The sequence below is a fragment of the Poecilia latipinna genome, unplaced genomic scaffold (assembly GCF_001443285.1).
Source record: "Poecilia latipinna isolate Pla-1442-1.1 unplaced genomic scaffold, P_latipinna-1.0 Scaffold470, whole genome shotgun sequence".
NCBI lineage: Eukaryota > Metazoa > Chordata > Actinopteri > Cyprinodontiformes > Poeciliidae > Poecilia > Poecilia latipinna.
The window spans coordinates 333252-345210 of record NW_015113086.1 but is presented as its reverse complement, the minus strand read 5'-3'; the positions used below and the strand labels follow the sequence as shown (position 1 = coordinate 345210).

General features: G+C 36.9%; 1 protein-coding gene across 1 annotated transcript; it reads right to left on the bottom strand.

The window, feature by feature from the left end:
* Window positions 1–3054: 3054 nt before the first annotated feature.
* ptcd2 (pentatricopeptide repeat domain 2) lies at window positions 3055–7205 on the bottom strand. The gene is made up of 10 exons (XM_015039397.1): window positions 7053–7205; window positions 6019–6111; window positions 5811–5940; window positions 5603–5720; window positions 5430–5508; window positions 5266–5357; window positions 4598–4711; window positions 4430–4504; window positions 4223–4336; window positions 3055–4115 (listed from the first exon to the last, which is right to left on the bottom strand). Exons 1-10 carry the CDS (start codon window positions 7165–7167, stop codon window positions 3894–3896), a joined length of 1152 nt encoding a protein of 383 aa, XP_014894883.1. The 5' UTR covers window positions 7168–7205; the 3' UTR covers window positions 3055–3893.
* Between the last annotated feature and the right edge of the window lie 4754 nt (window positions 7206–11959).

Genomic DNA, 11959 nt, shown 5'->3' with positions numbered 1-11959 from the left:
GGTGCAGGAGGGGCTACTCTAAACAACATCTGAAAAACCCCACATATATAGACCATCAGAAACAAATACGTGTTGAGCTGATTGGAAGTAATTATGTCGGAAAAAAAAAAAAAGCTCTGAGGTAAGTGAAACCTTAGTGTCGTGTTCATATGTTCTAGGAAAGCTGTGAGAAAACTCACGGAAACATGATCAGAGTGGGAATTAGAGGGAGAGGGTGAGAACTGGCAAAATCTCACTTTGCAGAGGCGCGTGAGATACAGCAAATAAGAGCAGAAAAATAGAAAGAATGAGATTGCGTAACAAACTCCTCTGACATTCAATTACTGCACTGCAAAAATTATAGTAGAGAAACTTCTGAACAAGGATAAGGCTTTAGGTCAATTACGATTCAACAGTTAGAAGGAAAGAGTCACAGTAAACCAAGAAACGCGTTTTATCAGGTACTCCAGGATAGCCTCATGGCTCCGTGAGGCTATATTTGGGGTGGAAATCTGAAAAAAATTATTCATGGCTTAGACTCAAACGCGACTTCCAGGATGACAGAAATAAAGCACTGAAAAATATTTCCAAAAAAATCAAAGCATATCAATTGTCATTAATGCTGCCATTGATATGTTTTTTCAACTGGAATTAAGCAGCTCAAATGTATATCACTGAATATAATATTGTGATAAATACAGGACTGCATGAAACTGGATCTGAATAGAAGTATTTGAAAATGTTAGGTGATTTTAACTGAATCTGGATCTGAAATGGACACGTTTACCTTGAGATGACATTTGCTGTGAATTGGCAGAATATAAAATAACTTGAACTAAATGTAATTGAAGATTTTCAGCCTACTAAAAACAAACATTATTTACATCTTAATATTAAAGACTTTTTAATTTACTTGGTAAAAGAAATGAGCCCACCTGCCACCCATCTTTTGTATTTTCACCATCCACTTTATTTGAAAAAAACTGCTTCAGCACCAGGCCTCACAGCAGATCATTGCTCCCTCACACTCTCCATCCCTCTTAATAATACAGGAGTCATTGAAAATGCAGTGGTTAATGTGATACAGGGACTGTGACTCTGGTGTCACTCGGGAGGAAAGAGGGAGGGGACGGAGGGCTGCAGTGCTGCTGGAAAACTGCAAAGGCACCACCAAATCTGTCTCACGCCGAGATAGATTGTGCTTTTCCTGAAGGGAATATTCAGCAGATCTGATGTTGTGTCACTCGTCTTCGAGAGTATTAAGGCTGGTTGAGAGGGGGGAAGCAAACAAACCAGGCGGCGCCCTGCTGCAGCGAGGGGACAATGAACAAGCAGCAGGGACAAAAGATGAAGCGGTATTTACACGCTCAAACGTCACACTCACAAAACGGATCCTGTCCCAACACAGCCACGAGTAAATACACAAAACAAATAATTCAATCACAAGGACAAGAATAAATTCCCCCGAAAAACAAAACAAAACAAAAAAAGTAGTGTGGCAAATAAACTACATAAAATGTGTAAACTTGAAGAGGACACTGACAGCTACTTACATATTCCTCCCAAAACCCCAGCGATTTTGCAGAGCCATCTGTACCACCAGGTCATGCCATCATCATCCGGAGCGGCTTTGCTGGGCGCTGCTGTCTCTTCGGAGCTCATTGTGGGGCTTTTTCTGCTACGGCTTTCAAACACCCACAGGCAGATTTCACAGCCTGAAACCACCCAATAATATCCAAGTTAAGTTCGCTCCAGGCAACAAAACCAGCTGCCAACTAGCCTAATACGCCACTACGCTCCAGTTCGGTGAAACTAGATACAATTCCAACTTTCTAACCTTTTATATATATATATATATATGTGTGTATATATATATATTTTTTTCCTTTTGTGTGCTGGTGTCAGCTGCCTGATGTCACCAGCTGCCTTCGCCCACGGTTCTCTGTCCCCGTCACTCCGAGCCAGCTAAGCCTGGGCTAGCTGATGGTCACAAGCAGTAGCATCGCCACCAGCTGCCGCTAGGAGCGGATATCACCGACGCATATGTCCTGGAACTCCCAAGCCGCCTTATAAATTACTAAAATACCGAATGGAAACACCTTATTACATCGGCTAAGGGTCAATTTAACGGGTTTGGATTAAATAAAAGCAGCTTCGTCTTGTTGCTCACTGCGGGAGCTCTGCCAGCGTCAGCGGTGCGTGGTGGGAGGGGCTTAACATGCGTCATCCTTTGTTTACAGTCGACACAGCTATCTGTATGTTTAGCTTTAATAGGTTTACTTTTGTGCTTCACTAATGTTTTCAAAGCACAAAAGTAGTTAAATGTACTGAAAATCACAGTGAAATTTTAGCGCGTTAAAAAGTAATATTGAAATTTCAAAGAGTACAAAAGAGAGATATATTCCAGGCCTGTTCGGTCTGTTTATTTCCAAGAGTAGGCTTGAAACTGAAAACAAAAAACAAAAAAACAAAAAAACTGCAAAACGCAGGATTCAAAAAAACTTGAATAGTAAATAACACCATTAAAATCTGATGTCAACACAGAAATGTTGAAACATGAGCAGTTGCTCAAAGAGCGCTCCATCCAACCATCACAATGGAAAGTTGAGTGGAAGGAAAACATGATGGCAAAACGTACATAAGGAACATGAATTGTAGATAGCCATGTCATTTGTTGGTGTTGGTTCATTGTGTTTTATCAAGTTCGAATGACACTTTCTGAGGTCAGAGTTGGATGTTTGGATTTGTAAAATGTCAAATACAGAACCATGCACATTTAAAAAGGTTATTTTTAATGGCACCATTGGCCTTTATTTCAAAAACATAACCTTTAAAAATATGTACATTTCTATATTTGACATTTTGCAAATCCATCATGTTGTACTGGGTGAAAAAGCAGTTCTGATGCAGTGTCCCTCTGTAGACTTGGGTTGTCTGAGGTTTTAGAACAACTATGACCTCCATAAAGACAGAAAGAGTGTCAGTAGAACTTGATGTTCTATGTGGAAAGCCTAATTTTTGTATGTGCACATGCCAACATTGTTTTAAACAATCTTTAAAAAAAAATTTATCAGCTCTATGATTTAAATCAGTTAAGAGTGAGAGACTACTGGCACATGTCCAGGCTGAAGGTTCTTACTGGTAATATTTTGCAACCTATCAGTTTAATCCTCGGCATACAATGACACCAAAGAAATTCTTAATTTCTTAATTTTGTTCATTCAAATCTATTTTATTATTAAATATTTGCACACCTTTAATCACTTGCTCATACATCTATACCGGATATACAAAACACAACCCTCCCAAATTGTTCAATTTTAACACAGCATTCTTGGAAGCAGATATAACACAAATACGGTTATTCTTTTTCTTCTTGAAAAAGTTTTAGCAAGACGAGATATGCAGCCAAATACCTGTCAGCAGAACATGAACATACATTTCTTTCAGAGATGGATAATCAAAGGTAATAGGGATGTGCAATGTATCTACAGATTATTGATCTGACTCCAGGAAGAATCATAGTTTTGATTTAAACAATGTCCTTTTCTTAGAGGTACTCTGCAGCTTCAAATAACCATGAGTTATTCTACTTTTTGTTGACAATAAGATCATGTCTGACCTTGCTCCCAGGTCAGACATGATCTTGATCCCAAGATTATGGGAAAATGAAGAGATTTGTGTTGGTAAATTTTGAAAAAGCTCTTCAATGTTTAAAATAAAATAAAAATAAAGATTATTTCAGTCTTATTTTTTGAATTTAACATTTTTCTATCTGCGTGAGATAAACACCATTGGTTTTCATGATTGTGCTGGTAACAGAGCCCATATTAATAGGGTGCAATAACATCCCGGAAATTTCACATTATAGTTCATCCCCAGTGAGAGTTGATTCTAGGTGTTCGTCTCTGGCTTCACTCCGACAACAGACTGGACTGCAGAGACGTCCGAGTCCTTCGGCTGGTCCTCCTCACCACCTCCATTATAACCGGTTTCCTCTTCCCCGTCGGGACACGGCACAGCATGTCGTCGAGGGTCTCCTGGGTCACCTGACCGGCCTGTTCGAGCTGAGTCACCACCTGCTCCACTTTCATCTTGAATGGTCTGCCTTCACTCCTCAAAAGCAGCAAATCGACCTGAAAACCAGCCAATAGAAAAAAAAATTAAAAATCCATATGCCTTAGAACCTTTTTGCATTACAACTTGTCATGTGACAAATCTGACACCGTTTGTAATCACTTACCACTTCCTTGGAAAACTCTGGCTTTTTCACAAAAAACGACCTACTGGGCGACATGGCTGCCGACAGCACAGAAACAGCCCCTAAAACATCACCTGACATGATAAGTATCATAACCTGTAACATAAAAAAACACATATAAAATATGCATACTTGACCAAAACCCCCTAATAAATATGTATACAGTGCAATGACAGGCTGCATACTTACTTTAAAGTTTTGACACAATTTGCTGGCAGTGCTCATGATTTGTGAATATATAGAGTGTGCCTTTTCTAGGTCATTCTGACACAAAAACAGAAGAGAACAGGGGGTTATTTTTCAAACTATTTGCACGTATTTCTGCAACATCATTAAGAGAGCACAGATTTAACTCACCCGTCTGAGTGCTAATGCTACAGCAAAACAATATGCATGGCGAGTGATGAACTGACCTCTGGTCTGTTCTTCATCTATTAGTGACATAGAGATTCTGTAGCATTCTGCTGTGTTCTGAGCAACAAATAGCAAATAACAAAAAGATCAAACTCTAGACAGAGACACACTTGGGATGGCAAAGTGCTAAAACATGGTTAAAAAAAACACTCGTCTTGCAAAAGCAATAAAACACCATTAACTTTTCCACATTTTGTGATCTGAAACAGTAGATTTAATTTATTTTAATTAGATTTAATGCCATGGAAAAACACAAAGTAATACATTAATGAAACATGCATTCAACTAATTATTAATTAGTCAATATGAACTAATTATGTATTTGTTTCCTCAGAAAAACTGTAATGTCTAAAATTAACTCTACTTAATATTAATGTAATTTTATTTTGGGCAACTGAGGATAAGGGGGTTAATAAAAATGCACACCACACTTTTTAGATAGTGTATTGTCACTCCTCTTCACAATTGTAGAACATTAAATTAGTTCTTTTGCACTGCTTGATCCCATAAAATCCCAGCAAAGAGCACAAATTGTGGCGCTAATGAGACAAAATGTGAAAAAGTTTAAGGGGTGTGAATACTTTTGGTAGGCACTGTAATTTAATCATTACCAGTTTATAGCAGGTAGCAATGGCTAGTGTCAGTGTGTCTTTGTTGAATGGCACTCCTTGGCTCTTCATTGTTCTTAAAACGTCCATAGCACCTAGAACAACAAATGCTATTTAGAATATTACCTCCATGCAATGATACATGTAGGCTGTGACTTATTCCTTACTTTCATATGAGCCTTTAACAAACAACATGTTGATGGCGATGTTAAAAGTGGTTGAATCAATGAAAAAGCCTTTCATATCCTGTCCAGAGTAGAAAGAAAAAAAAACATTAATTGTACAAGTTGTTTCTATTTTGTGTTGTAATTTAATGTAATTAAGGGTTTTGACTTGTTACCTTATCAGTTAAAGTTGCAGCAGCCATTCCCTCCATGCCGAGCTCATAGCAAAGCCTCATGAAAAGTGGGCCAAACTTGAAGTCTCCGTACAAAAGGTTCCGGTTCTCCGCATGATACCTTTTCACATTTCACAAATGGGATTTTTAGTTTTCTAGAAATAGTGAAGGCTTTCAGCCTAACTTGTGTCTGGGACAGAGTAGCACTTACCTATAGATGGCTTCTCGGGCTACTAGCATATCGTCTGGCGTTTGACACAGGTGGAGAAGCAACTTCAGTTCATCTCGCAGAATCAGCTCATTTCTTTGCATCTTCTCTCTGAACAGCTCAATGTAATTGCCTGTGTAGGTGTGTTGACAATTTTAATTTAAGCAAATTTCACATTAAAATTGAGGCTCAGCATCAAACAGTTTCTCACCATCTGATCCTGTAACGAGGTGAGCCACAGCTAGCTTTCTTTGCTGGAAATCTTGCAGCTTGATAACATCTTCCGACAACAAATGCCTCTTAGCTTTGGACAGAAATGAAAACAGGTAAAATTAAGTGTGGGGCGTTTTTTGTTGGTAGCGTTTCCAGACTAAATGAGGGTTGCAAAACCTGCCTGAATTTACAAGAGAAAGATCGACTGTTTTTCTATTAGAAAAATCAACAACTGCTATAAGTGATGTTGTATTATTAGATGATATTGTTTAGCAAATATTACCAAAGAAAAAGCAAACATATTGTATAAGAGTTATCACTGACTATCACTGACTTGGTGAAAAATGAAAAACATCTGCTTAAATAAACAGGTTTATAGATGCTAAAGTTCCTCAAGGTTCAGTGCTGGGACCCATGTTGTTTCTTCTGCATAACTGATCATACTTGAAACGTTTCTAAACTATTCATTTGTAGTGCTCACAGATTAAACTGAATTATTATGCTTTCTCCACTTTTGCTATGGGGGAAGAGCTGAACAATATTAATAAGTTAACTTAAAATGTGTATTTGTGACAGAATGTTCAAAGGGCCTCCACAAAGGACTGATGTTTGGTAACGCTATGCTGCTCAACATAGTCAGAGGTGAAACGCTTTCAATAATTAAATTAACGAATGTAAAAGATTTCTATATATTATTTTTTTCGAGCATCGATGTTTAAACGACAAAACAGAAGATGATTACTTGTGGGGATGTTTTAAATTTCAGGCCACTTTGAATTGACAGCTGACATGTTTTACAATAACTCCATTCGCCCCAGTCAGTGCAGAACTTTTACAAGCAACTCAAGCCTTTAAGACTTTTTGGAAATGCTAGTATTTCTGAGTTGGTTCGTTTACTATGAATGAACATGTGCTATGCGTTTTCATGGTCTACAACGGAGGTGCTTGCTTTACCCTGTCCTGTAAGTTTCCACAATCATGTGTAGCATGAAACAGGACCGTCGCTGTCGGTTTTCATTTTGTTTCTCTTACCTCCAATGCAGCCCTGGACCCAGCTTGGCCGTAAAACTCCACAGAACAGCCCTTTGCAGGGTTTAGAAAGTAACGACCGACAACATTTAGCAGCTAGTGTCCCCAGCAGCGCCATGACACTAGTCGACCAAACTTACACATGAAACAAGAAGGGGTGGTATGTGGCGTGGTATTCGAGTTCCGATAAGTAAGTTTACATCGGAATGCTCTGAAAATTATTCATAAACTGCCTAAAATAATTTAGAGATTACATTCATATTAAATATATTTTTGAACAAGTAGTACCACAGTAGTTTGACAGTTTCTGTTTTGCAGATAGATTTTGGTATCTTCCAACATGGCGCCACACTCTGCAATGTTAGTTTATTTATTTCTCAAACTCCACCTGTAGATGGCGCAGTGATACCATTTCTGGTCGTTTCAGAAAAGCATTACAATGTGCACACCGAACATCTGTATGAAATAATAATAATAACCACGTAAAGAGCCATGTTTTCCCTTCTTAATTAAATTGTCCAGATCCACAAAAGCCACATAGCCATTTAAAATGATAGACTTAGATGGTTTCATTGTTTATTTTATTATTAAACCGCAGAACCACATTATTACTTACATTTTAGAGTTTTAGAAAAGAAAAAAAGAAAAAATCAAAACAGCAAATGAATCAAATCTGTACAAAAACAGTATGAATACATTCCCCCTCACATTTAAGGGACATTTCAGAAAAATAAACATATTTTATTAAAATGACTAAAGAAAAGAAGAAAAAAACTTGTTGCTTTCTTATTTCTTGCAGTGTTCAGTGTTATTCTGTTGTGGAATTTCAAAGCAATGAACAAAACTACACTTTTTTAAAATGATCTTTATGTTTAAAAACATGAATCTGTTACTTATCAATTCTTTTCACTTTTGAGAGCTAATTTAAAATAGTAATGACATTACATACTATTGCAATTGAAAAGCTAGTTCATGCCATGTACATATCTATGAGTACTTTTAAAAGCATATTACTTGATGATGTGCAATAAACTATGATTCTTTTCATGTTCAATATTTTATTTAATACTTTTTTATAGTTTATTATTGTATTATAATAAGCTTATGTCTTTTACTGAAAGTATTTGAATAGACTTAATGATTTAAAAACTATGAAATGGGAAGGTTAACTGTACATTTTGAGCTCAGAGATAAAACGGTGGAATACAATCTGGTACAAATAATCCTGTCAATCTGGTGTAGATCTACTGATACGTCATTACAGGACGCTGCAGGAAGTAGCACTTCCTGCCTTTTTAGGTTTGTGCCCCCACTGACCTGACAAGATTACGTAACAGAAAAGGAGCGTCCTTAAAAGGTTTCTGCTGTATTTTCCTTGTAACGGCTTGACGTCACCATACATTTAAAATGAAACCATGCCTTAAAATAGGTTACACTCTTGCTGTTTATTAGTGCATATTTCCAGTACGTACTTGTCAAAACTAAAATGTATCGGGCATGTTCAAATAGCTTGCTGAAATCAAACTATTTGAATAATATCTTGATTTTTTTAATGTTTTCTATAAGTCCTGTTACAGGCTTTGGTGGAATTACTATCAATTTTGCTGTCATTTTGAAAAAAAGCATACTGGTAAGTTTTGAAAAGTGAACTCTCTACAGTGGATGCTTCCATAATAAACTCCTATGATAAACAACAATGCAGAGAGAAAGAACTGGGAGGTTCCCCACTGTTGCCGTAGCAACATGATCTCAGCCCATCCAGCTGAGATAGCTCAGCCAATAAGATACAGGTCCCTTGGATAATTTATGGCATCCTGGAAGGTGCATGAGCCTCTTTCTCTCCCAGTTTATCCCTCTGCATAAATATGATTCCATACTAATTGCTCATCTGTACCTAGAGGCAAACAATTCAAAAGAGAAATATCATCATTTATCTGGATATTGTAACACATTAGTGTCTGATTTCCCAGACAAACAGCCAGGTTGAGCTGAGGGACTGCAATTTTTAGATCTTCTTTGATTTATCCTGACATGCACTTCCCTTTGGTTTTGGAAAGTGCCTCGGGTGTCCCGTCATCACTAATAAACGTCCCCACTGAAACGGTTTTGGAACAGCGTGAAAACAGCTGGAGCTGATTGCTCTGGAAAGAAAAAGACAAAGCCTCCGTCTGTAGAAAAACGGAAGATCTAAGTTTGTTGGCAGATGTTTTTGAGATTCACATTGATAATAAATACCTGCTGGTGGATGCTTTATCTAGAGAAAGTCTGGGATGTTGTCTCATTTGTATATTTTTTTTATAATATTATAGCACATGAGAGGAAATAGAAAACAGGTTCACTTAATGTCCAAGCCAGAAGATTGTAATTTAGCTTTTGAAATTTGTAGTAATTCTTATAAAACAAAAATAAATAGAATTACAGTGATTCTCATTACTATCTGCACAACTATTATTTTTGCTTTTTATATCTAAATCAAAATGTCTGTCAGCTTAAAACACACAGGAGCTGCTCAATACATCTCAAATTTATTAAAGCTTTATTATTTCATTTTCTCCTGAGCTTTGGGGGGCTGGAACCTGTCTTAGCTGTCACCAGTGAAGAGGTGAGCTACAACCTCCACAGATTGCCTGCCTATCACAGGACCAGAGTCATGCACGTGATAAACAACCTACTTTAAGGTCAAACTAAAACTGCCAATTAACCTGACATGCACACTTGGAGCTGCACGAGGAAGCTAAAGTAACAAGGAAATAGCCATGGGCTTGTCATGAGATTGTTATGGTCTGATAGTCTTGATAAAAAAAATAATAATAATTGCCAGTTTCAAGATATGAAATGTAACATGTGAACTCATACTCAACAGTGGCATTTCAAATAGACAGTACACAGCTTTTTATAAAATCGTTAAATTAATAAATAAATGCAGGGGAAGACTTGCACATAGAGGTTTTAAATATTTATATTTTCTACAGTACAAGCTGAACTCAGAAGACACTTTTAGCTCATCTGTCAGCAGTAGTTAGCTGAGGAAATTTAGAAGGAGGAGACATTTTGTGCTTTTTACCAGATATAAAATAAAACTTTATCTCCTGACATTAACTGTGAAATATTTCAATATTAGAAATGCTAATGGATAGTTAGCTATCAGATCAAATGTGTATCCTAATTACTTGCCATTCTTTTCAGTAAAATTAATAAACTCATATTCTTGCACGTTTTCTCAAATCAATTTTAATTTCTTCTTTTTCTTTCTCATTTGTCTTTTGTCTATCTGTACTTTATTGTATATCTTAAGCACAGATTCCTCTATATTTACTGGCACCATTGTTAAAAAAACAAAAAAAGTGTATATGCATAAAAAAGCTTACAAAAAATTTATATCTTATTGTAATACCATAATGCTACACTGAAAATTTTTAGAAAAATCAAACTTTTAGAGAACATTTAGAGAAAAAAACCCCTCATTTTAAGTTGTTTTCAGTTGAATCACCAGTCACACAATGATTTGGACTCCAAATAAACTGCATGTAAAAGATGACCAAAAGAATGTTCAAAAATCATATTTCTTTTATACTGACCTGATTAACATTTGATAAAATAATCCATTGTTTTAATTTTTTTGTGGTATGAGACTTGACACAAAGTGACACTTGCTTTAGCTTAGGCCGCTATGGCTGGACGATAACGACGATAATCATCTCCATTCTGACCAGGAATGAAGTTCAATTAATGATAACATTACACTAACTGCATTCTGTAAAAGTAGTAATATCAATGCCAAAGAGTTCAAAGTATGGCCCATTCCACCAGTAAAACAAAACCTGTGACTCTGGTTCATGCTACATCTCACAGTAGGAGCATAGATCCATCTGTCTGGCCTTCGTAGCTCAATTTATCAGAAACACTGGAAGAAAAACTCTTCCCCCGGGGCTTCAGTGTCATGTACAGTCAGTCATCGTTGGCCTCATGTCATTAACCTGTCAACTCTTCGGTCCTCTGACATTATACTATTACCAGCCATATAATTTAATTTAAATAGAATAGGAGGGAATGCTCTATAAATCACATTTTAATCACACAGCTGCTATAAATACAGACAAATAGGAGACAGATTGACAAGGCAGACTGGCAATGAACACATTAGGATGCATGGAACTGGGGATTACCTCGGAATTTCATGTCAGACGAAAATTGCTTTAGTCAGTCCTATTCCTCGCAATATTCTTGAACAAGCATTCAGACATTTTCCATTTTTCCATCACAGCTATACGCTGTCAGACAAGACGCTGCCAGAAATGTGACATGAATAATAAGTACTGAACATGTCAAGTTGTTTTTGTTTTTTCTCAGAAAATATATTTCCCTGAAATCGAAAAGCTGAAATCGGCCACCAATCAGTGCAAATTAACATCAGCTGGTCAATTGATTATATAAAAAGTTATGACATCCCCAAGGCATGTTGAGTAAAACCTAAAAGCTTCTTTAAGATCTTTGCAACCGTTCAGCTGTAAAACTTTCAAATGCTACTGATTGCATTTCTAAACTTGAGACACATTCGCAAAGATGAAGGAACGCCATTTTAACATAAACCAGCCATGGTCAGAATGGTGTTGTAAATTTACTCATTTTCTCCACTCTCTTTGTATCATATGTTAATAAAAATTGGCTTTAAACAATGGGGGCAGGGGGAAAAACTCAAGAAGACAAATCTTTATTCTTTCACAACAGATTTTATTGTGGCTGTCCTTTAATTTGTGGTTACTCTTACATAAGATTTGCCATAACAGGTACTGTAGAGGACAGATAGCACACAAACATCTGAAAGCACTAAGGAAACTAATTGCTATAGGTTACATATGAGTCTGGGGGAAAGGGCAGAAGGGATGCCAGAATCACAAGACAAATATACC